Consider the following 26,718-nt stretch of genomic DNA (forward strand, 5'->3'; position numbering starts at 1 on the left):
AAGAAAATTTATATAAGATGTTTTACAGGTGGCACTTGGAACCGTGATAAGAATTGCGTAGGAGGTTCAAGAATAAATCGGATAAATGTTGGAAATGTCATCAGATACCTAGTTCATATTACCACATGGTGGACATGCTCGATGCAAACAGATATTGAACTACAATCCACACATGATTGGAAAATGACAAACAGCACATGGACTTTAAACCTAGAGATATTTTTATTGGGAATTATACCGAAATATATTGTAAAGAATTGAAATATTTTGATTGTCAATGTTTTAACAGCGGTTGCAGAATTGTATTTGCTAAGAATTGGAAAATGAAAAAATACCTATGCAGGAGGAGATTATTAAGAAAATCATGGACTGTGCTGGAATGAGTAAATTGACATTTGGAATTAGAGAACAAGAGGATAAACCATTTTATATGATGTGGATTTATTTAATCAATGGTTAGATAAAAAGACATGGCAACGAAATAGATTAGTAAGCCTGACAATAAAAGTCAACAGATTGATATAGAATACAATATAAAATATATAACCGGCTGGATGAATGTATAAGATTAAATCATAAATGAAAATTAGAATATCTCATATAAAATGATGGAAAATAGTCAAATGAATGTTTAATTGATATTATATAAGCATAAGCTACATCGATAAGGTGACAATTTATATAACTTATGAGTAATGGTAAAATTGGATAGCACAAAAGATTGTAACCAACTGACACACTGTATGTATATATTGAAAGAGGTTTTTATGTTTTGTTCGTATGTTTGTTGTAAAAATAAAACTTTGTTTTTTTAAAAGAAAGGAACAAAAATAGAAAAAAAATAAAAAAAAAGAAGTGGAAAAGTGGAGACTCTAGATGATGAGGTATATTTGTAGTAAAACATATATGATTTTGAGGAGATGGGATTAAGAATTAGAATAAGAAGGAATTATTTAAATGTAATAGATATGAAAATAAGAACTTATAATAGATTAATTAAGATAGGCAAATGCTTATGTAAGATTTAAATGATTAGGGATAAAATACGGAAAGAAATGTTTTCTGGAGCCTGACAGAGAATAGATATAACCATGTAGTAGTATAATATTTTTAATGAATTATATATGTGCTGTCCAGCCAGTGTATGGGAATTGGATAGTTAGGTAGCAATTGTGAGCTGTTCCCTTAAGGGAATGCATCATGGTAAATGTAGTTAAGGTACCCTGGGAAATGTAGTCCATATCACATGACCACATCTGTAATCCTGATTGGTCACTAAACTGACCCTTGATGGGTTGGGGGAGTTTTCTCACTTTTGCCTGAACTCCCTAACTCATGGCAGTTGCTTTCTATCGCTAGGAGATGGGTTAGGAGATAACCATCTTTTATTACAAGGCAGATATGCAAAGGATTGGTCATTAAAGAAGAACTTCATCACAAATGTGATTTATGAGGATACCTGATGAACCAATAAATGTACTTCGTTATGGACGTCTTGTTGAGTTTATCTATCTGCATCTGCACAGCTTAAAAATCCACTACTGTGCAGAAGACAGAAATATATATTTTGTTATATATATATATATATATATATATATATATATATATATATATATATATATATATATATATATATATATATATATATTTGTTTTCTGAAGTTCTCATGGTATTTATATGTGGATCTTTGGTTATTCGGGTTTTCTCCCGCGTAAGATTGGAAGTATCTAGGCAACGCTTCAATGAAGTCTCATTCATCATCTTCAGGCTTGTGTCTTCCGCTCTGTGCTTCTCAGAGTGATGTGAGCTTGCAGCTGCTTCTTCCTTTTAACTGCTAGTGGGGGTGTGACTTGATTGGGTGGGGGCTTGGCTGTGTTCTGATTGGGTGGGGGTCTGTTCTCATTGGTTGGGGGTTGGCTGTGTTCTGATTGGCTGGAGGTGTGTTCTGTTCAGGTGGGGGGCTTGGTTGTGCTCAGGTTAGTCTTAGTTGCTGGGGATTTGAGCTGGTGAGCTGTGATCTTGCTGTTTGGCTTCGAGTTCGTGGTCGTGCTGCATCTTCATGAATGTGGGGTCAGTTCGCTTCATGTATGGCTCGGAGGGGTTTGAAGTAGGTAGTGATGCAGCTGCAGTGCGGCTTCTGGTCCGTGGTCGTGTCTCATCTTTCTGTGGGTGTAGAGTCTGCTCACATGTAAGCAGAAACTCATTCCAGTTCATCGAGATCATAAAGAAACAAAATTTACAACCCAGCCACCTACTAGTGAGCTTCGATGTCATATCCTCTTCACCCAAGTGCCAATAAAAAGAAGCCTTGACAGCCATCCAAAACAAAACAACCCCCAAGCACATCCTAGATCTGACCAACCACTGCCTATCCAATACATACTTCACCTACAATGGACAAAAATACAAACAAATAGAAGGAGCACCCATGGATCACCCCTCTCACCTGTCATCACAAACCTCTACATGGAACACTTTGAAACACAAGCTCTAGAAAAATATGATCACAACCCAAACTTGGCTCAGATAATGTAGATGACACCTTCATAATCTGGCCACACGGGAAAGAAAAAACTGAACCACTTCCTCACACACCTCAACAGCCTACACCCCAAAATACAATTCACCATGGAAACAGAAGCTAACAATCAACTTCCCCCTTCCTAGATGTCTTGGTATACAAAAATCCAATGGTCCTCTAGGACACACCATCTACCAGAAGAAAACACATACAAACCGGGTCATTCACACGCACTTTCACACCACCACCCAGCATAGATCAATTCCGTAGTTTAAGACACTCATCTCCAGAACAAATGCTTAGCCGTACCTAACAACACCTAAAACTGAACTACACACTCTCACCAACGTACTAACAGCCAATGGATTCCAAAGAAAGAAGATTACCCACCTAATCCAAAAAGAAACCCCAACCAAAATAAAAGACAGAGAACAAGAGAATGGCAAAGCCCTCCTCCCATATATAAAAGGCACTACAGACAAAATCAGCAAGATCCTCCAAAACACAACATTAAAACAGCATTCTGCACAAACAGAAAAATATCCACCATCCTAAGAAACCCTAAAGACAAAATCGAAGTTAGAAAACCAAGGAGTATAATAAATCCGTGGCACCGCCTGCCCCACCACATACATTGGACAAACTAACAGAAGAATAAGTGCACGATTGAAGAACATAAGAACTCAATCAAAAAAGAAGAACCGACCTCTTCCCTGGTCCAACACCTCAAAGCCACAGGACATGAGATTGACTTAAAAAATACCATAGAACTATTGCCAAAACCGAACACTTCAACAACAGAATAATCAGAAGCCATAGAGATAGAAAAACGCCCACACAGCATGAATAAAAGAGATGACACCTCCGCCTACCAGCCATTTGGAAACCTGCCTCATGAACAGACGAAAATCCAACATGAAGAATGACACCAGACCCACACCCACCAGGAGCCAAACACAAGATGCCAACCATATCAGAACACAGCTCACACCCACACAGAAGATGAGACATCACCACCGCAGAAGTTCACATTCCAACCAATGAGAACACACCCCCACCCAATCGGACCAATGGAACGCAGCCAAGCCCCAGCTCACCCAGTCAAGTCACACCCCCACTGGCAGTTAGAAGGAAGAAGCAGCTGAAAGCAGCAGTCAAGAAGCAGCTGTGATCACTCTGAGAAGCACAGAGCGGAAGACACAAGCCTGGGATGATGAATGAGACTTTCATCAAACGCTGCCTAGATAGAATCTTACGCCGGAGAAAAACCAATAATTAAAGATAGATATATATATATATATATATATATATATATATATATATATATATATATATATATATATATATATACACATACACACACACACACACACACACACACACACACATACATACGGTAATGAGGCGTTACAAGTTTATATTATTATTAAAAGAAAAGTTATTTGAGTAAAAATGAGATGTTAGAGGGAAGGGAATAGAAAAATATATGCAACAGTGCCAAGTGTAATAATGGGGGGACATATAATAGGAGATAATATAAATCAAGATGAAATTTTGAATGCTTAATGAATGGTATGAAACTGTAAACATAATGTTGAGCACAAGAATGGCTCAGGCATATCTTTAATGAAATATTCTATTATCTACTTTATAAGGTAATGAAGATGGTTTAAGTTTGACAATATTGGCTAAAAGATAATAAGGATGGAAAATGTATTTGTAAAAATGAGAAGTGTAAACATGTTGAAAATATGATTAAGGAAGATAGAGAAATTTTAATGAATTTAAGTGAATTAAATATTCTGTTATATCTGTTATATTCTGTTATATTTGTATACAATGAGGATATAGTGCTGTAAATCTGACACATATTGGTTAAAAAGAAAATAAGATGGAAAATGTATTTATCTAAAAATGAGGTGTAAACATGTTGAAAATATGATCAAGGAAGATAGATAAATTTTTAATGAATTAAATATTCTGTTATATCTGTTATTTTGTATAAGGTAATGAGGATATATTGCTGTAAATATGACAATATTGGTTAAAAGAAAATAAGATGGAAAATGTATTGGTCTAAAATGAGAAGTTTAAACATCTTCAAAATTTGATCAAGGAAGAAAGAGAAATTTTTTTAATGAATTAATGAATTAAATATTCTGTATATATTCTGTTATATTTGTATAAGGTAATGAGGATATAGTGCTGTAAATTTGACAATATTGGCTAAAGAAAATAAGATGGAAAATGTATTTTTGGATAGCTATAAATTAAGGTGAAACTTTGAATGATAAATGAAATGATATCAATAGATTGAACTGTAAACGTGTTGAATATATGACGAGGAAGATAAAGAATGAACCAAAATAAAAAAGGCTGATATGAAGTAATTTATGAGAATTTGAGAAGAAAATATGACAATAGATAATGATGTGATGATAGAAAGTTGTATTTGTGATTATGATTGATTTAAAATGGACCAGAACTACACTGTCCTCCCAAAGAAGTATTTAAAAATGATTAGAAAATAAAAAACTTTTTGCAAGAAATAATAGAGTGAGAGGGAGGGGCTTCTGGATGAAAAGAGGGAGGGAAACAGGCGGTTCCTGAAGAGGATAAAAAGGAATCAGGGAGAGAAAGAAAGAGTTAAATATCCAGGCAATCCTCGATTTACGACCAAGATTGAGCCCAGAATCTCTGTTGCTAAGTGAGGTGTTTGTTCCATGAATTTTGGCCCCATCTTGCAACCTTCCTTGCTACAGAGATTAAGTGAATCACTGCAGTTGTTAAATGAGTCACATGGTTGTTAAGTGAACCCTGCATTCCCTATGGAAGGTCGCAAAAGGGGATCAAGGGGACCCGGGATGCTGTGACTGTCACAAGTATGAGTCAGTGGCCAAACACCTGGATTTGGCTCAGGGGACCCTGGGAGGCTGCATGGGTCGTAAGGGTGAAAAAGGGTACAGAAGTCACTGTTTTCACTTCTGTCTTTTCAACGGTCACTAAGTGAACTGTTGTGGGTGGAGGACTCCTGTATTGAGAAGCAGGGAGGGAGAGAGAGAGAGACTTGTCTGGATTCTCCCCCAAAGAAGAAAATCATAGATTTGGGTGGATTTCCTGGGGTGATCAAAGGGATCCCAGATCCTGGACAGGAGGAGAGTTCGGATCCGGGGGAGAAGAGGGAGATTCCTGGAGCTCTGAGAGGGCAGAAGGAAGAAGGAGGCGGAACCGTCACCCGGGAGGAGAATCCCCAGTGGATGCCAGGAAAGGAAAGGGGGGTCCCGACCTCCCCCTCCCAGGGAACAAGAGACCCTCCCCCAGGACTCACCTTCTCGGCCAACCACGCGCTCCTCCCTCTTGGCCGCCTCGTAGCTCAACCCCTGGTAGTTGTGTCGGCAGAAGAACGATCCACTTCTGCCTTCGTTCCTGCAGGAGCTGCTTATCTCTGTTCCACTTGTCCGCATCCGCCTTCCCAAACGCCATGACGGGCTATGTATTCCCGAGGTCGCTGTCGAAGCGGACAAACTCCCCTGCCGGTCGTAGAAGTACTGATCCAGGTACCGCACTCCGCTGCGTCCCAGTTGAGGAAGAGGCACTCGCCCTTCCTCTGGACCAGGAAATGGGCTGCCAGGAGGAGGAGGAGGAGGAGGAGGAAGGCCGTCAGGAGGGACTCCAGGCCCATCGGTCCCAGCCGCTAGTAGAGGAGGAGGAGGAGGGTCCCACGCAGGAAGGGGGAGGGGTGGGGGGACAACTTCCTTTGAGAGACGGATGGTGAGACGCCCCGGGAGGAGGGAGGGGGACTCTCTACTCTCAGGGGAGGCAGACTGGGGAGGGGAGGAAGAAGGAGGGGTAGGGAGGAGCCTCCTTAAGGGACCCCCTCCATCCCCTTGGGGGAGGCAGGCAGAAACTCCACTGGTCGAGCAGATCTTCTCTCTGCAGGGAACGTTGATCTCCAGGGGGGAGGAAGGGGGTGGGGGAGGGCTGGAGGGAAGGGAATATCCACACCTCCTGCTCTCCTTCCTTTGGGGGGGGGAACACGGGAGGGGGCACAAGGAGGACATCTAGACTCACACTTGAAGTCTCCCAGCCCTTCACCCCCTTCCCGGATTTCCCCCCCAACTTTTCTTCTTTTCCCTAATCTTCAGCCCATTTCCTCCCTTTGGGTGACTGTCGGGATGCAGGAGACAGTTCGGGGCAGAGAGAGAAGCGGAGAAAGCGGGGAGGGGGATCCCTTGCAGTCTTGGGGGCTGCATTCATCTCGGGGTCTTTCCTGCCAGATCCATGAAGGAGGGGCTGGGGGGCGGAGGCCTTCGGTGGGGAGGTCGGCGGGGGAGAGGGAGGCCCAGAGGCTGGAAGGGACTCAGAGATCTTCTAGTCTGACCCCAAGTCGAGGCATTAGGAGCCCTTATCCAACCCCGGACAAACGGCCGTCCAGCCTCTTCTGAAATCCCTCCAGATCCCTTCCAGGTCGGATCCCCTCGGAGGCTTCAGACGATCTCATTTCCCTCCCAGGGGATCCCCTTCTCCGGCTTCTGTCAGCCGAGGGTCGATCCCTGAGTTCCCAGCCAGTAGGAAAAGTGGGATCCCCTCGAGAAGGAAGGAGGGAGGGAGGGGACCTTCCTTTGAGATACTGATGGGAGGCGCCCCTGGAGGAGGAGGAAGGGGGACTGTCTCACTCTCAGCGGGAGGCAAACTTGTTGGAGGGGGGAGGGGGAAGGAAGGTGGGGAGGGAGGTGCCTCCTCCATCCTCCTTGGGTGGAAAAGGCCATATCCCCCACTTTCTTCCTTTGGGGAGCGGGGAATGAGGGGAGGGGGCACAAGGAGGACATCTAGACTCACACTTCTGAGGTCTCCGATCCCTTCAAACCCCCCATCGCTGGACTTCCCCCTCAACTTTTCTTCTTTGCGAATCTTCAACCCATTTCCTCCTTTGGGTGACTGTCGGGGATCCCACCTGTTTCCTTTCCCTCCCCAAAAGACCCCTGCAGCCCCCCATGAGCCACTCAAAGGAGAGTCTCCAGCCCCCACTAAAGGGGGAGCCACTGGAGGAGCAACTCAGAGCCCCTCCCTCCGTTCCCCTCCTCCAGGTCCCGATAGAGCCAGTGGGGGGATTATGGGGTGTGGGGGGTTCTTGGTCCCTCCCCAACTTCAGAGCTCTCCCCCAGAAGGGACCGAAGCTCCTCTTGCCTGACCTCCAAAGCCTCAAATCTGAGATTCAGAAGAAAAAGCGAAGTTTCTGCAGAAGCCAAAATTCTTGGCTCTTTTCCTTCTCTTGGGGCTTCAGGGCTGAAAATGCCTCAGTTTCCCTCTTCGCTTTTTCGCTTTTCCTTCCCTGCCTCTTTCCAGGCAGCCCACCTGACCCAGACAATGGGGGGAGAGGGGCCGGCTGCGACCCCCACCTCGGCTACAATCGGGGAACAAGGGAGGGGCCCCTCTCCCTCCTCCTGGGGGCAATACGGGTAGGGAAGGGTAAGGAGACCACGCAGAGATCGAAGCTGTTGAGGCCCACCAGCTTCCTTCCCCACCTCCTGGGGGTCCCTTCCCAGCCCCCTCCTGTACCGGGGTCTCCTTCCCCTTCGCTTCCGGGGATCCGGCCCAGCGTCCCCACCAGCAGCACCAGGGGGAGCCCAGCCAAAGCCATGGATGCTGGCCCCACAAGCGCCCGCAAAGAGAGGCGAGAAGGACGCGGAGGCTCCCGGCCCCCAGGAGGAATCGGAGGGTCTGAACTGGGGAAGGCGGAGTTTTCCTCACCGGAACTGGGAGCGTCCAGAAGAGCCCGGAGGACCAATGAGAATCCCTCCCTTCTTGCAGCGTCATCGGTCTCCGGGCAGAGTCTCCCTTGACTGCAGCCGATGCAGGAGACAGTTCGGCGCAGAGAGAGAAGCGGAGAAAGTGGGAGGGGGGATCTTGCAGTCTTGGGGGCTGCATTCATCTCGGGGGTCTTTCCTGCCGGTTCCATGGCGCAGGAGGGGGGCTGGGGGGACGGAGGGCTTCGGTGGGGGAGGGTCGACGGGGAGAGGGAGGCTCAGAGGCTGGAAGGGACCTTAGAGATCTTCTAGCCTGACCCCTGGCCGAGGCAGGAGCCCTTATCCCACCCGGACAAACGGCCATCCAGCCTCTTCTGAAATCCCCTAATCCTTCCAGGTCGGATCCCCCTCGGAGGCTTCAGACGATCCCATTTCCTCCCAGGGGGATCCCCCTTCTCCGGGCTTCTGTCAGCTTAGGGGCGATCCCTGGAGACGCTGCCCCACTCCGGGATCTGCTTCTGGGATCCCAAGTGAGCGAGGGAGAAGATCCCCAGGGCAGGAGGGGGTCTCCGGTCGCTCTCCAGGAAGGGGGTCCCAAGCGGGGTTTCCCCCCACCCAGAGCCCAGCTGAGACCCCTGGATCCCACTTCTCCGGCCCAAGCCTCCAGAATTCAGGCAGGTTCCCCCGTCTGAGCAGCGGCTCTTCCTCGGTCCTGCTCCCCACCTCAGCCAAAAGACAAAGGACCCTCCCTGTGCAGTTCTCCCCCCCCGGGAAATATCTCTCTCTCTCACACACACACACACACACCACACACAGCTTCTTCCTCCAACCCCATCAGCCGCAGGGCGCTTCGGTTTCGCTTCCCCAGCCTGAAGCTTTGGGCTCCTCCGAAGCGGAACTGAGGAACTGGCCAGGATCCAGCAGGCAACAAACCTGGATTCTTCAGGGATTGTCCTCCTCCGCCCCATGGCTGAGCTTCCAGGTGGGGGAATAGAATAAGAATAGAATATAGAATAGGAGAGAAGCTCAATAAACCTCACAAACATTTTATGTTATGAAAGATCCAGATTCTCCATTCCTGCCAGGGAACTCGAAGCTTTGAGTGCACGAGGATCGTGGGAGGAAGGAGATTTTATTCACAGGGAGAGAAATCAGCCCTGGGACTCCGTCCTAAGAATCCACCCGCTGAGGTGAACTTCCTTCTTCTGGAGGGGAAATATTTTGCCCAAAGGAGAAGAAAAATCCATTTCCACAGATATTTGTAAGAGGATCCGAGCAGATTTTTCTTCCTGGTAAATGATTTCCGTATTATTTAAGAAGGAGGAAGGATGGATGGATGGAGAGTATATTAAACCAAGGAATAAATTTATAATTTATAAAATCACCTGGAATTTTAATAGAAATTCTGGGGATTTCAGTAATCCCATATCCCCACTAAAGGATTACAGCCTTTTAACCATTACAGTCTGGAAATCTCTCTCCCCAATCATCCCCAAAGCAGAGATTCTCTTTCTTGTGCTCATCTTTCACTACATCCATAGAAAACATTTTTTTTTTCAGTCTTTGGGGAGATTCGGGTTTGGTGAGTTAAGCAAAGGCGGGTTAAACAGATCCTGAATTCCGGATTCTGTGTGAAAAGCTTTGGGGGGTCCAGAGGAGGCCTGGATCTTTTCCAAGGATGGGGGCTGGAGGGGTCAAACTCCCCCTGGCCCAGCACCAGCCTCAGCAGGCCAGAGCCGGGTCCCCTGCAGCTGAAGGAGGGGGCAGGGAGTCCACATCTGCCCCCCAGTTGTGTATCTGGACACAGCCGGTTGCACAACGTCAGGCCCAGATCCAAGCAGCCTCTGTGGGGTGTCCAGCACTTGCCTGACCCAGGCAGAACCTCTGGGCTCCTTTCACCTGCTTTATTGAGAGATTCTCTCTGCCATCCCCAGCCCTATACACAAAAACACACACACCACAGACACACACAGTTTCTTTCTCCAACCCCCATCAGCTGCAGAGGCGCTTGGGTTCCGCTTCCCAGCCTGAAGCTTTGGGCTCCTCCGAAGCGGAACTGAGCAACTGGCCAGATCCAGCAGGCAACAAGCCTCGATTCTTCAGGGATTGTCCTCCTTGACCCCATGGCTCAGTCTCCAGGTGGGGGAATAGAATAGAATAGAATAGAATAGAATAGAATAGAATAGAATAGAATAGAATGGAGGCAGGATCTTGCTCCAGTTGTGAGGGAGAGGAAATGGCTGAAATGGCTGGTCAATGTAGGGGGTCTCAGGTGCCCCCCAATGGCTTCCACAAGTGCTCAGGGAGGACCCTGCCTGCTGGCATTCTGCTCCTCCAAAGGGGGGCTTGAGGAAGCAGAGCAAGGAGGCCTCTGAGCAGGGCTGGGTCTCTTCCCCTCTCCCCTCCCTGGATCTGCCCTCCCTCCCCCAAACCAGTTCTGGCTTCAGGCCCCCAAAGGAGCCGGGATGGTGGATCCAGAGGCAGGAGAGGGAGGAGCCTCCTGTGGGGGCAGGAAAGAGAGGAAGAGGAGGAAGAGGAAGGAAGGAAGGATTCCAGGGTTTTCTTACATCTGAGGTTTATTCTTTCATAGCAAAGCGAAGGGAAGGGAAGGGATTCATAAGAAGAATAATGTTGATGAAGCTGCTGTGGGTTCAAAGCCAGGAGAGATGAGGGGGCTAGAGTGACAAGTCAGTCCAGCATCCCAGGGGAGAGTCTAGATGGTCTCCTCCCCTCCCTCCCTCCCAAGAAAGAGCAGCCCTGAAAGGAAGCTGAGGGTGGGGGTTCTCAGTAGGAGAAGGTCCAGGCTGCCATCCTCCTCCTCCCCCCAACCTGCCACCTTCAGCCTCCATTTCTCAGAGGTTGCAAACAGGACAAAGAGTCATCAGCCACTAAAGAAAAAAATATCCTTTTTGCACCAGAGAGCAGGATTAATTCATCAGGCTGCAGAAAAAGAGAAAAGGAAGAAAATTAGAATATAAAGATAATTTTTGTGTGTAAATAACATTTTTTTTCCTTTCAGCCCCCCCACCTCCAGGGCAGGCCCACACTGCAGGGGGTGGCTGACAGGCAGGGACAGATAGAGAATCGGCCCATTTCAGGGAGGAAAAGTCTGGGATGCTTCACATGAACAAAGAAGATGGGGCTAGGATGGGGTGGCGGCAAAGGGGGGAGCCTGGGGTCACACGTATGTGGCCAGAAGGGGTCAGGAAGAACAGCTGTCGAGGTTCCAACTAGTGAACCCAAATGAGTCTCCATGGGGTGCCAAGAAGGATCATCTCAGACCGGAGGGGGGCTCCAGTTTATGGCAAAGTTTTTGGAGGAGTTCATTAAGGTGATAGGTTTCATCATTCTCAAGGGCATAGCTCCACCCTCCATCCGAGTACGGACGGAGCTGCAGAACGAGCTAACGCATATGATAGAACAATACCTGAGATGCTGTGTTCATTATCAGCTATCCAGCTGGGACGATCTCCCAGAATGGGTGGGTTGCTTACAAAATGGGGAGGGGGGAACTTAATAGAATAGAATAGAATTCTTTATTAGCCAAGTGTGATTGGACACACAGGAATTTGTCTTGGTGTAAATACTCTCAGTGTACATAAAGAAAAGGTACATTCGTTAAGAATCAAGAATCATAACAGTACAACACTTAATGATAGTCCTAGGGTACAATCAACAATCAAATCATACTAGAAAACAGTCAATATATATATCGTAAGGATACAAGCAACAAAGTTACAGTCTTTTTTTTTTCAAAAACAATTTTATTGATTTTCTACAAACAAACAAGACAAACAAAACATTAAACATCAACTCTCTTATGGTATGTAGTGAAGCCGGTTTGGTTCATCGATTTTGTGCATTCATTTCAGTAGTCTCAATTGCAGTTATATTACATAACAACTCATATTGTCAATCCAAATTATATATCCTAATATCGCTATTAATAAATCATTTGACTATACTTTTAATCATTCATGCTTTATGAGAGAGCAATACTTTAAACAGTTTATTCTATAACAAATCATATAATCATACCAAATCTATCCTAAAAACACTTTATAGATATAATGTCAAATAAACATAGGCAAAAGAAAAATAAAAGTATCTCCTTGCTATCTAACTTTCTAAATATTCTATTATCGTGCATTTTTGTCATCTAGCCACTTTTGATAAAAAAGATCCCAAATTTCATAAAATTGTTTATCCTCTTGCTCTCTAATTTCAAATGTCAATCTACTCATCTCAGCATTCCAATATTTTCTTAATAATTTCTTCCTGTGATGGTATTTTCTCATTCTTCCAGTTTTTAGCAACACAATCCTAGCCGCTGTTAACACATTTACAATCAGGTATTTCAAATCTTTACTATATGTATCCGGTAAGATTCCCAATAAAAAGAACTCGGTTTCAACTTTACATGTTTTTTTGTCATTTTTCCAACCACATGCGAATTTTAGTCCAATATTTTTTAGCGTCCTCACAAGTCCACCACATATGGTAATATGAGCCAGGTATCTGATGACATTTCCAGCATTTTCAGATTTGTTCTTGAACATTCTTTGCTATTCTTGTCGGGGGAAAGTGCCACCTGTAAAACATCTTATACAAATTTTCCTTATATGCTGTTGACATTGTCATTTTATAATTTTGAGACCACAATTTTTGCCATTTCTCTAAATCAATCCCATATCCAAAATTCTTCCCCAAACAATCATAGTTTCTTTAACTTGTTCTTCTTCTAATTTAATGCCCAGTAAATAACCATATAATTTTTAATCACCTTCTCATCAGTACCCATCAAAATCTTATCTAGATCAGTCTGTTTATCATAGAATCCCTCTGTTTTAGAATCTTCATCATACCTTGAATGTATTTGCGCATATGAAAAGTCAATTCATCTTTATACCTTGTTCCTCTAAACTTTGTATTGGATTTAAGTTCACCCTTTTCATCCAATAGTTCCCCATATCTAACTGTTTGTTCCTTCTTATAAATTATAGGATAGGAAAATAGTCGATAACCAAACTGGAAATTTTCAAATAACATTGTCTTTTTATCTTCTCCCAGTTTAACCACAAAGACTCTTATATATATGTCTTCTAAAATAGCCTTGTGTTTAGTTCCCTTATACCAAAAAAAAGCATGCCAACCCAACAGCAAGTCATGACCTTCTAATGTCAACAATCTAGTCTTTCTTAATGTTATCCATTCCTCAACCCACATCAAACTTGCAGCTTGATAGTACAATTCCCAATTAGGCAGACCAAAACCTCCTCTCTAATTCTAGCATCTTGCAAAGCTTTTAGCTTTATTCTCAAGCTTTCTTACCTTGCCATATATACTTCAACATAATTTTTATTTAAATCATCAAAATAGTCTTTTTCCGAGCCTAATTGGTATTGTTTGAAAGAGAAACAGGATTCTAGGTAAAATATTCATCTTAATTGTTGAAATTCTCCCTATTAATGACAATTGCAAGTTTTCCCATTTCTTCAAGTCTATAGCTATCTGTTGTTTAAGTTTAATATAATTATTCTCTTTAATGCGCTACATCTTGCTGTCAAATGTATCCCCAGATACTTAACCTTATTCGTAACTTCTGGATTTTCAGCAGGTCTGCCAGTTCTTCTCTTTGTCTCAGTAGCATGTTCTTTGTCAAATCTTTGTTTTGTCTTTATTTATTTTCAAACCAGCCACCTCACCATATATCTCTATTCTTTTCCAACAACTTGGAGCTGTTTCTAACGGATCTTCCAAAATAAAGACTAAGTCGTCAGCAAAAAAGCTTGCAGTTTAAATTTTCTCCTTTTAATTTTTCCTATTCCTTTTATGCCTTTATCATCTCTAATATTTCTATTCAACACTTCAAAGTCAATACAAATAGCAAAGGAGATAGGACATCCTTGTCTTGTGCCTTTTCTTATATTAATAAAATCTGTAAATTCTCCCTCCATCATTACCTTTGCTGTCTGTTTATTGTATATGGCTTCTATTGGTTGGACAAATTTTCTGGCAAAACCCATCTGTTCCAATAGTAATAACACTAAATCTCAGTTCACGTTGTCAAATGCCTTTTGAGCATCTAGGAAATATCAAAGCCATTTGCTTTTTTTCAGGATGTGCCTCATAATATTCCAAAGTATCCAAGATTACTCTCTTATTATCTCTAATTTGTCTCTTTGGCAGAAATCCATTTGATCTGGGTGAATAAAATTATTTAAGTATTTTTTGAAGTCTTTCTGCTAAAATTGAAGCAAAAATTTTATAGTCTGCATTTAATAGAGAAATAGGTCTATAGTTCTTAATTTGCAGTGGATCAGCCTCTTCTTTGGAATAAGTATAATATAAGCCTCTTGACCATGTTTTAGGTATCATCTTCTTTGACATAGCTTCATTCATAACTTCAAGCAATGGAATGCTCAATGATTCTTGAAATGTTTTATAGAATTCTGCCGGAAGCCCATCTGGACCCGGTGCTTTCCTATTATTTTTGTTTCTTAAGTGCTTCAGTTAATTCCATCATTGTTATGTTGCTTTCTAGCATTTCTTCAATCTCTTTAGGCATCTTCGTAGGTTAGCATTCTGTAAATACTGTTTAACTTTTTCTTCATCAATATTCTCTTGTTTATATAGTTGCCCATAAAAATCTCTAAACAATTTCCTTTTTTCCTTGTTACCATAACAAACTTGGCCTTGATCATCTATTAACTTCAATATTTTTCTTGATTCTTTTCTCTTTCAATTTATATGCTAGCCATCTACCTGGTTTGTTTGCGTCCTTCAAAATAATTCTGTTTAGCATTTCTAATTTTTCTGCCAATTCTTCTTTCTCTATTAATTCCATTTTATGTTTAGTTATATCCAACTTCAATTTAATTTTCCTTTTCTGGCATTTTCTGTAATTCTTTTCAAGTCTTTTATATTCATCTTCCAAGATCTTAGTGGCTTGCCTTTTCCTAATGTTCTTTCTTCTTATAATCTATTATCAAACCTCTAACATATGCCTTCATTGTATCCCAAACATTCTGCAATGAAGTATCTTCTTTTATTTTCCCTAAAGAAAAAAACCAATTCTTTCTCCATCCATTGTGTAAAATCTTTTTCCTTTAAAATAGTATTGTTTAACGTCCATCTCGATCTTTTTTTTGTCCCTTCCATTTAATTGTCATTGGGCTATGATCTGCCCAAGTACTTGTTTCCCCAATATTTGTTTCTTGAATATTAGATATTAATTCTGATGAGATCCAAATCATATCCAATCTGGACCATGATAAATGTCTATTTGAATAAAAAGTATATTGTTTAGCTTTAACATTTCTTTTCTCTCCAAATATCTTTTAAAGGTTAATTCATCTATCATTTTAAAAAAGATTTAGGAGAGTCTTTCTATTTTGCTTTGTTGTTGTTGCTATATAATCCAGTTTATTGTCCACAATTCCATTAAAGTCTCCCATCATAATTATATTAACATAGTCCAGTCCAGTTATTTTTATGTATAATTTTTTATAAAAATTCTTCTTGTTTATCATTCGAGCATAAATTGCAATCAAGAGTATTTTTATATTATTGTCCATTATTTCCACCATTAATACTCTTCCGCCTTTCATCCGTATAGATCAATTTTGCTGGGATGACCTCTTTAATGTATAGAACCACTCCTCTTTTCTTACATTGAGTCAAAGAAGTAAATATTTTCCTAATTTTGGTTGTACTAACAATTGTTCATGTTGCTTTTAATATGTACTTCTTGTAAACAAATTATATCAAATTTTAATTTCTCTAATTTATGAAAAGTTTTCCTTCTTTTAACAGCTGAATTAAGTCCATTTATATTCATTGTAATCAATTTTTTTTCTTTCCATGATTATGCTTTATATTTAGGTCTAACAGCTCTCGTGGATCTCACTCACGCTGTTCTTTACTATCCACCTGTCCACCTACTGCACCTTCCTCTTCTTCAATCTCCAATTGTTCCTCTTGAAACTCAATGCAATGAGACCTCTTCTCTGCCTCTGCTTCTCTCCTTCCAAAAAATTCTGCATAGAAAAGTTTTGCTTTCTCAATTGAATCAATTCTATGTCTCTGTTCTTGCCACGTAAACATTAATCCTTCTGGAATCAGCCATCTATAATTCACTTCTTTATCCAATAACATTTTGGTCAGGAATCGATATTCTCTTCTCATCTCTCTCACTCTTCTGGGTATTTGTTTTAAAACCACAATCTCTTTGCCTTTGTATTTCAATATCTTCTCTCTTACAACTTGTAGTATTTGTGTTTTGATGGATTTTTTGGTAAATCTATTATGAACTTCCCTTGGTAATTTATTTCTCATCGTGATATCTTTGTAAAGACTCTCGGTATACTTCCTCATCTATTCCATCCATCATCTTTTCCTCTGTAATTTCCAACGCATCCGCCAAAATTTCTATCATTATCGCAGCCAAGTTTTCTCCTTTTCTTCTTCTATATTTTGAAACTGAGATAGAATTTTGACCTCTCCATCTCCCACCTCAACATCCCACTTTTATCTTGTTCAACCACTGTTAATCTGCTATCAATATTTCCAATCTTCTCCTCTCTTTGTGCACCTTCTTCCTCAATTTTTGAATCTCTCATCATACTTCGTCATCATTTGTTGAATATTTTCAATTTTTTCATCAGTCTTCCCTGTTCTTTGTTCAATATTCTCTATTCTTTGTTCAATGGCATCTGATTTTATCTTGAGATCTTGGATTCTCTTGCATAATCATCTGTAAAGTCACTTTTTTCTTGTTCTTTATCTTGCTTCAACATTGTCTGAATCAAGCGTTGTCCAGCTGGTGGGGAGGCAGAGGTAGAAGTAGAAACACCAGAAGATATGGGTTTTCTGCTCATTTTGATGTTTCAAGACCTTCAAATTTTTTTTAGCTTTTAATCCAACTGGTAGAATAGCCAATTATAATCCAAAATGGAAAAATCCAATAATAAAAAGCCCAATAACAAAAAAAAAGGAGAAAAAGAAGAAGAAAATCTTCATGTTCTTCTAGACCCTAATCCAATTATGAAGTAGTCTAAAAGTAAAAATGAAAAATAGAAGGAAGAAGAAAACACCAACCCCAAAAAAATAATCTTCAATCCAATTGGGAAGTCTCAATAATAAAAAGAAAAGGCAGAGTGGTCCAAAAAATATAAATGAAAAAGCAGAAAGAATCCCAGTAAAAAAGGAGAAGAAAAGAAAAATAAAGAAAAAAAAATTTGAGGATTTCCTTTAAAATAAAAAGCAAAAATAAGAATATTACTAAAATTAAAGTTTACAGAGAGGCTGGTGAGTAAGGGTACACGACTGAAAAAAAGATAACGAAAACAACAACACACTGCACTCTATTTATTTGTCCAAGGCTCTTATTATGACTCTCTTCTCGACAAGCTTCAAGGCCAAGCCTCAGGTGTTGAAATGTTGATAAGAGTCCAGGAGAACACCTGTAATAATATTTTGCTACGCTTCTCCTCTATCTTATCAAATTGAAATGTCCTTGAGAAGTAGTCTTTTCAGAGTTCTTTTCCAATTCAAATGAAATATTTTCAACCCTCTAGTTGGCAGTGTTACAGAGTTTCTTAATCCACTTCCCCCACCAGCCAAAAAGACATTTTTTTTAAATTAAGCAAAAAGAAAAAGTATTAACATTATATATATATATATATATATATATATATATATATATATATATATATATATATATATATATATATATATATATATATATAAGAAGAAAAAAAACAATAGCCAAAAGGGAGCCTCTATCTTAAAAAATCAAAAAGGAGCAAATATATATAAGAGAAAATTCAGTCCGGTTAACTATAAAGTCGCATTGAAATTCCAAAAAAAAAAAGTAAGAAATAGAAAAAAATTCAAGCCTCAATTTGACATCCCTTTAAAAAACGCTACATACAGTTTTTGTCAAAAAAAAAAAATCTCACAGATTTCTTCTTATATCCAGAGTGTCCTTTCAAAACTCAGCTAATTAGCAAAAAAAAAAAGTTTTCACCCAGCCGACACACTTTCACTCTCAGCTCTTCCTTACCGGAGCTGTCCCGACTTCAGCAGCTTATGGAGGCTGTGCCTCTCCGCCAGCAATAGGGCTTCTTCCAGATCGAACCAGGGACTTTGCGATGTCCCTGGGATCCAGGATATGTGCCCTACACAGTCACCATCTCTACGGGACGGTTTAGGTCCGTTAGAACCGACCAGAGCGAAAATATCAGCTGTGATCTCGGAGCCCCGAGATTACAGCTGTATCGCCGAAACTAAGCTCCGCCTTCTCCCAATGATAGTCATAGGGCACAATAAGCAATCAAATCATACTAGGAAACAGTCAATATAAATCATAAGGATACAAGCAACAAAGTTACAGTCTTACAATCACAAGTGGGAGGGGATGGGTGATAAGGAGTGTGAGAAGATTAACAGTAATAGTAGTGCAAACTTTGTAAATAGTTGAACAGTGTTGAGGGAATTATTTGTTTAGCAGAGTGATGGCTTTCAGGGAAAAACTGTTCTTGTGTCTAGTTGTTCTGGTGTGCAGTGCTCTATAGCGTCGTTTTGAGGGAAGGAGTTGAAACAGTTTATATGTCCGGGATGTGAGGGGTCTGTAAATATTTTCTTTTAACTCGTGCAGTATAAAGGTCCTCGACTGAAGGCAGGTGGGTAGCAATTGTTTTTTCTGCAGTCCTAATTAACCTGTGAAGTCTGTATCTGTCCTGTTGGGTTGCAGAACCAAACCAGACAGTTATAGAGGTGCAGATGACAGACTCAATCATTCCTCTGTAGAATTGGATCAGCAGCTCCTTGGGCAGTTTGAGCTTTCTGAGTTGGCGCAGAAAGAACATTCTTTGTGGTGCCTTTTTGATGACGTTTTTGATGTTAGGTGTCCATTTTGGGTCATGTGATATAGTAGAACCTAGAAATTTGAAGGTCTCTACTTGATACTGTGTTGTCTAGTATTGTAAGAGGTGGTAGTATGGGAGGGTTTCTTCTAAAGTTTACCACCATTTCTACGGTTTTGAGTGTGTTCAATTCCAGATTGTTCAAGTTACACCACGAGGCAAGTTATAACCTCCTGTCTGTATGCAGATTCATCGTTCTCTTGAATGGGACCAATCACTGTTGTGTCATCAGCAAACTTCAGTACTTTTACAGATGGATCATTTGAGATGCCGTCATTGGTATATAGGGAGAAGAGAAGTGGAGACAGCACACAGCCTTGGGGGCCCCTGTGCTGATTGTACAGGTATCGGATGTGATTTTTGCAATTTCCCAAAACTGGGAAAAATTCTGGGAAATATTTTATCGTTTGTGTGTACTTTTGTTTTTGATTGCAATACTTTTTCAGATCTCTGTAAGGAAAAGCTGCCCAAAATCCAAAAATTTGCTATATCCACAGAAAGGAGATTTTGTTCAGACATGTTTTTTCAAAGGAAGAATTAAGAAATTAAGAGCTCCCTGAATTTTGGACACTCAGCAGAAGGTGGAATGTGTGGTCCCCCCCCACACACACAAGAGGGAACTGCCATTTTCTGGGGTTCAGAGGGGAGGAAGGAGAAGCTGCTTCTACCAGGTGGATGTCGTGAACCACAAAGAATCCAGTTGATCAAGATTGGGAGAGGGGGGAGAAGGTGAGGGAAATGGACAAACCTTGGGATCAGCTGAGGAAGATGGGATTTGTGGTCCTGGGACAGGCGTTTGAAAGAAGATGCAGTCCACAGAAGAGAAAATCTGGAGGTTGGGTTAAACTCTGGGGTTGTTGGGGCCCTCAGTGCTTGGTTCGCTTGGAGACGTTTCACTACCCAGCTAGGTAACATCCTCAGTGCAAAGGAAAAAGGGGATTGGCTGCCTGTTTAGATGCCCTGCCAGAGATTGTGTGGTTCCCTCCTGGATGGTTCCTTGATTGGAGGATTGTTTTCTGCCTGTTTGTTTGTCTGGTGCTGATCCCTGTTTATCTATTGGCTGTTGGAGGGAAAGTGTCTCTTTTTCATCGCCTTCCTAGTTTTTTTTGTAATTGTATAAACTTGATTTATCTCTCTGCATCTATTAAAAACCAGAGATTAAGTGAATCACTGCAGTTGTTAAATGAGTCACATGGTTGTTAAGTGAACCCTGCGTCCCTATGGAAGGTCGCAAAAGGGGATCAAGGGGACCCCGGGATGCTGTGACTGTCACAAGTATGAGTCAGTGGCCAAACACCTGGATTTGGCTCAGGGGACCCTGGGAGGCTGCATGGGTCGTAAGGGTGAAAAAGGGTCAGAAGTCACTGTTTTCACTTCTGTCTTTCAACGGTCACTAAGTGAACTGTTGTAAGTGGAGGACTCCCTGTATTGAGAAGTAGGGAGGGAGAGAGAGAGAGACTTGTCTGGATTCCCTCCCCCCAAAGAAGAAAATCATAGATTTGGGTGGATTTCCTGGGGTGATCAAGGGGATCCCAGATCCCGGACAGGAGGAGAGTTCGGATCCGGGGGAGAAGAGGGAGATTCCGGAGCTCTGAGAGGGCAGAAGGAAGAAGGAGGCGGAACCGTCACCCGGGAGGAGAATCCCCAGTGGATGCCAGGAAAGGAAAGGGGGTCCCGACCTCCCCTCCAGGGAACAAGAGACCCTCCCCCAGGACTCACCTCTCCGGCCAACCACGCGCTCCTCCCTCTTGGCCGCCTCGTAGCTCAACCCCTGGTAGTTGTGTCGGCAGAAGAAATCCACTTCTGCCTTCTGTTCCTGCAGGAGCTGCTTATCTCCGTTCCACTTGTCCGCATCCGCCTCCCCCAACGCCGTGACGGCCACGTATCTCCCGAGGTCGCTGTCGAAGCGGACGATCTCCTGCCGGTCGTAGAAGTACCGATCCAGGTGCCGCACCCGCTGCGTCCCGTTGAGGAAGAGGCACTCGCCCTTCCTCTGGACCAGGAAATGGGCTGCCAGGAGGAGGAGGAGGAGGAGGAGGAAGGCCGTCAGGAGGGACTCCAGGCCCATCGGTCCCAGCCGCTAGTAGAGGAGGAGGAGGAGGGTCCCACGCAGGAAGGGGGGAGGGTGGGGGGAACTTCCTTTGAGAGACGGATGCGAGACGCCCCGGGAGGAGGGAGGGGGGACTCTCTCACTCTCAGGGGAGGCAGACTGGGGGAGGGAGGGAAGAAGGAGGGGGTAGGGAGGAGCCTCCTTAAGGGACCCCCTCCATCCCTTGGGGGAGGGCAGGCAGAAACTCCACTGGTCGAGCAGATCTTCTCTCTGCAGGGAACGTTGGATCTCCAGGGGGAGGAAGGGTGGGGGGAGGGCTGGAGGGAAGGGAATATCCACACCTCCTGCTCTCCCTTCCTTTGGGGGCGGGGAATACGGGAGGGGGCACAAGGAGGACATCTAGACTCACACTTCTGAAGTCTCCCAGCCCTTCACCCCCCCTTCCCTGGATTTCCCCCAACTTTTCTTCTTTCCCCTAATCTTCAGCCCATTTCCCTCCTTTGGGTGACTGTCGGGGATGCAGGAGACAGTTCGGGGCAGAGAGAGAAGCGGAGAAAGTGGGAGGGGGATCCTTGCAGTCTTGGGGGCTGCATTCATCTCGGGGTCTTTCCTGCCAGATCCATGAAGGAGGGGCTGGGGGGCGGAGGCCTTCGGTGGGGAGGTCGGCGGGGAGAGGGAGGCTCAGAGGCTGGAAGGGACCTTAGAGATCTTCTAGTCTGACCCCCTGGTCGAGGCATTAGGAGCCCTTATCCAACCCCGGACAAACGGCCGTCCAGCCTCTTCTGGAAATCCCTCCAGATCCCTTCCAGGTCGGATCCCCCTCGGAGGCTTCAGACGATCTCATTTCCCCTCCCAGGGGATCCCCCTTCTCCGGGCTTCTGTCAGCCGAGGGTCGATCCCTGGAGTTCCCAGCCAGTAGGAAAGTGGGATCCCCTCGAGAAGGAAGGGAGGGAGGGAGGGGGACCTTCCTTTGAGATACCGATGGGAGGCGCCCCCTGGAGGAGGAAGGGGGGACTGTCTCACTCTCAGCGGGAGGCAAACTTGTTGGAGGGGGAGGGGAAGGAAGGTGGGGGAGGGGAGGTGCCTCCTCCATCCTCCTTGGGTGGAAAAAGGCCATATCCCCCCCACTTTCTCTTCCTTTGGGGAGCGGGGAATGTCTGTCGGGATCCCACCTGTTTCCTTTCCCCCTCCCCAAAAGACCCCCTGCAGCCCCCCATGAGCCACTCAAAGGGGAGAGTCTCAAGCCCCCCCCACTAAAGGGGGAGCCACTTTCGGAGGAGCAACTCAGAGCCCCCCCTCCCTCCGTTCCCCCTCCCCTCCAGGTCCCGATAGAGCCAGTGGGGATTATGGGGGTGGGGGTTCTTGGTCCCCTCCCCAACTTCAGAGCCTCCCCAGAAGGGACCGAAGCTCCCCTCTTGCCTGACCTCCAAAGCCTCAAATCTGAGATTCAGAAGAAAAAGCGAAGTTTCTGCAGAAGCCAAAATTCTTTGGCTCTTTTTCCTTCTGGGGCTTCAGGGCTGAAAATGCCTCAGTTTCCCTCTTTTCGCTTTCGCTTTTCCTTCCCTGCCTCTTTCCAGGCAGCCCACTCCGACCCAGACAATGGGGGAGAGAGGGCCCGGCTGCGACCCCCACCTCGGCTACAATCGGGGAACAAGGGAGGGGCCCCTCTCCCTCCTCCTGGGGGGCAATACGGGTAGGGAAGGGTAAGGAGACCACGCAGAGATCGAAGCTGTTGGAGGCCCACCAGCTTCCTTCCCCCTCCTGGGGGTCCTTCCCAGCCCCTCCTTACCGGGGTCTCCTTCCCCTTCGCTTCCGGGGATCCGGCCCAGCGTCCCCACCAGCAGCACCAGGGGGAGCCCAGCCAAAGCCATGGATGCCGCCCCACAAGCGCCCGCAAAGAGAGGCGAGAAGGACGCGGAGGCTCCCGGCCCCCAGGAGGAATCGGAGGGTCTGAACTGGGGAAGGCGGAGTTTTCCCTCACTTCGGAACTGGGAGCGTCCAGAAAGAGCCGGAGGACCAATGAGAATCCTCCCTTCTTGCAGCGTCATCGGTCTCCGGGCAGAGTCTCCCTTGACTGCAGCCGATGCAGGAGACAGTTCGGCGCAGAGAGAGAAGCGGAGAAAGTGGGAGGGGATCCTTGCAGTCTTGGGGGCTGCATTCATCTCGGGGGGGTCTTTCCTGCCGGTTCCATGCAGGAGGGGCTGGGGGGACGGAGGGCTTCGGTGGGGGAGGGTCGACAGGGAGAGGGAGGCTCAGAGGCTGGAAGGACCTTAGAGATCTTCTAGCCTGACCCCCTGGCCGAGGCAGGAGCCCTTATCCCACCCCGGACAAACGGCCATCCAGCCTCTTCTGAAATCCCCCCTAATCCCTTCCAGGTCGGATCCCCTCGGAGGCTTCAGACGATCCCATTTCCCCTCCCAGGGGGATCCCCTTCTCCGGGCTTCTGTCAGCTTAGGGGCGATCCCTGGAGACGCTGCCCCACTCCGGGATCTGCTTCTGGGATCCCAAGTGAGCGAGGGAGAAGATCCCCAGGGCAGGAGGGGGTCTCCGGTCGCTCTCCAGGAAGGGTCCCAAGCGGGTTTCCCCCCACCCAGAGCCCAGCCGAGACCCCCGATCCCCACTTCTCTTCCGGCCCAAGCCCAGAATTCAGGCAGGTTCCCCGTCTGAGCAGCGGCTCTTCCTCGGTCCCGCTCCCCAATTCTCAGCCAAAAGACAAAGGACCCTCCCACAGTTTCCCTCCCCCGGAAATATCTCTCTCTCTCACACACACACACACCACACACAGCTTCTTCCTCCAACCCCCATCAGCCGCAGAGACGCTTCGGTTTCGCTTCCCCAGCCTGAAGCTTTGGGCTCCTCCGAAGCGGAACTGAGGAACTGGCCAGGATCCAGCAGGCAACAAACCTGGATTCTTCAGGGATTGTCCTCCTCCGCCCCATGGCTGAGCTTCCAGGTGGGGGAATAGAATAAGAATAGAATATAGAATAGGAGAGAAGCTCAATAAACCTCACAAACATTTTATGTTATGAAAGATCCAGATTCTCCATTCCTGCCAGGGAACTCGAAGCTTTGAGTGTGAGGATCGTGGGAGGAAGGAGATTTTATTCACAGGGAGAGAAATCAGCCCTGGGACTCCGTCCTAAGAATCCACCCGCTGAGGTGAACTTCCTTCTTCTGGAGGGGAAATATTTTGCCCAAAGGAGAAGAAAAAATCCATTTCCACAGATATTTGTAAGAGGATCCGAGCAGATTTTCTTCCTGGTAAATGATTTCCGTATTATTTAAGAAGGGAGGAAGGATGGATGGATGGAGAGTATATTAAACCAAGGAATAAATTTATAATTTATAAAATCACCTGGAATTTTAATAGAAATTCTGGGGATTTCAGTAATCCCATATCCCCCACTAAAGGATTACAGCCTTTTAACCATTACAGTCTGGAAATCTCTCTCCCCCAATCATCCCCCAAAGCAGAGATTCTCTTTCTTGTGCTCATCTTTCACTACATCCATAGAAAACATTTTTTTTTTCAGTCTTTGGGGGAGATTCGGGTTTTGGTGAGTTAAGCAAAGGCGGGTTAAACAGATCCTGAATTCCGGATTCTGTGTGAAAAGCTTTGGGGGGTCAGAGGAGGCCTGGATCTTTTCCAAGGATGGGGGCTGGAGGGGTCAAACTCCCCCTGGCCCAGCACCAGCCTCAGCAGGCCAGAGCCGGGTCCCCCTGCAGCTGAAGGAGGGGCAGAGTCCACATCTGCCCCCCAGTTGTGTATCTGGACACAGCCGGTTGCACAACGTCAGGCCCAGATCCAAGCAGCCTCTGTGGGGTGTCCAGCACTTGCCTGACCCAGGCAGAACCTCTGGGCTCCTTTCCTGCTTTATTGAGAGATTCTCTCTGCCATCCCCAGCCCTATACACAAAAACACACACACCACAGACACACAGTTTCTTTCTCCAACCCCCATCAGCTGCAGAGGCGCTTGGGTTCCGCTTCCCCAGCCTGAAGCTTTGGGCTCCTCCAAGCGGAACTGAGCAACTGGCCAGGATCCAGCAGGCAACAAGCCTCGATTCTTCAGGGATTGTCCTCCTTGACCCCATGGCTCAGTCTCCAGGTGGGGGAATAGAATAGAATAGAATAGAATAGAATAGAATAGAATAGAATAGAATAGAATAGAATGGAGGCAGGATCTTGCTCCAGTTGTGAGGGAGAGAAATGGCTGAAATGGCCGGGTCAATGTAGGGGGGTCTCAGGTGCCCCCCAATGGCTTCCCACAAGTGCTCAGGGAGGACCCTGCCTGCTGGCATTCTGCTCCTCCAAAGGGGCTTGAGGGGAAGCAGAGCAAGGAGGCCTCTGAGCAGGAGCGGGGTCCTTCCCTTCCCCTCCTGGATCTGCCCTCCCTCCCCCAAACCAGTTCTGGCTTCAGGCCCCCAAAGGAGCCGGGATGGTGGATCCAGAGGCAGGAGAGGGAGGAGCCTCCTGTGGGGGCAGGAAAGAGGAAGAGGAGGAAGAGGAAGGAAGGAAGGATTCCAGGGTTTTCTTACATCTGAGGTTTATTCTTTCATAGCAAAGCGAAGGGAAGGGAAGGGATTCATAAGAAGAATAATGTTGATGAAGCTGCTGTGGGTTCAAAGCCAGGAGAGATGAGGGGGCTAGAGTGACAAGTCAGTCCAGCATCCCAGGGAGAGTCTAGATGGTCTCCCTCCCTCCCTCCCTCCCAAGAAAGAGCAGCCCCGAAAGGAAGCTGAGGGTGGGGGTTCTCAGTAGGAGAAGGTCCAGGCTGCCATCCTCCTCCTCCCCCAACCTGCCACCTTCAGCCTCCATTTCTCAGAGGTTGCAAACAGGACAAAGAGTCATCAGCCACTAAAGAAAAAAATATCCTTTTGCACCAGAGAGCAGGATTAATTCATCAGGGCTGCAGAAAAAGAGAAAAAGGAAGAAAATTAGAATATAAAGATAATTTTTGTGTGTAAATAACATTTTTTTCTTCCCTTTCAGCCCCCCACCTCCAGGGCAGGCCCACACTGCAGGGGGTGGCTGACAGGCAGGGACAGATAGAGAATCGGCCCATTTCAGGGAGGAAAAGTCTGGGATGCTTCACATGAACAAAGAAGATGGGGCTAGGATGGGGGTGGCGGCAAAGGGGGAGCCTGGGGTCACGTGGCCAGAAGGGGGTCAGGAAGAACAGCTGTCGAGGTTCCAACTAGTGAACCCAAATGAGTCTCCATGGGGTGCCAAGAAGGATCATCTCAGACCGGGAGGGGGGCTCCAGTTTATGGCAAAGTTTTGGAGGGAGTTCATTAAGGTGATAGGTTTCATCATTCTCAAGGACGTAGCTCCACCCTCCATCCGAGTACGGACGGAGCTGCAGAAAGAGCTAACGCAATGATAGAACAATACCTGAGATGCTGTGTTCATTATCAGCTATCCAGCTGGGACGATCTCCCAGAATGGGTGGGTTGCTTACAAAATGGGGGG

The 26,718-nt window shown here is 45.3% G+C and overlaps 2 protein-coding genes across 3 annotated transcripts in view; one reads left to right on the plus strand and one right to left on the minus strand.

The window, feature by feature from the left end:
- The window catches only part of LOC113432215 (H-2 class II histocompatibility antigen, E-S beta chain-like), a 41,708-nt gene extending 18,414 nt beyond the window's left edge, over positions 1–23,294 (minus strand). Inside the window, exons 1-2 of the mRNA XM_087958840.1 lie at positions 23,228–23,294; positions 20,916–21,206 (exon numbers count right to left, since the gene is read on the minus strand). Of these exons, the coding sequence (XP_087814966.1) occupies positions 20,916–21,206; positions 23,228–23,294 (358 nt within the window). The remainder of the gene's footprint in view (positions 1–20,915; positions 21,207–23,227) is intronic.
- LOC113432426 (rano class II histocompatibility antigen, A beta chain-like) overlaps positions 1–26,718 on the plus strand; it is a 404,516-nt gene that overhangs the window by 159,849 nt on the left and 217,949 nt on the right. The gene's annotated exons all lie outside the window — the stretch shown is intronic.

The sequence above is a fragment of the Notechis scutatus genome, chromosome 2 (assembly GCF_049901735.1).
Source record: "Notechis scutatus isolate UNSWTSFEM ecotype Mainland chromosome 2, rNotScu1.2, whole genome shotgun sequence".
NCBI classification, from domain to species: Eukaryota; Metazoa; Chordata; class Lepidosauria; order Squamata; family Elapidae; genus Notechis; species Notechis scutatus.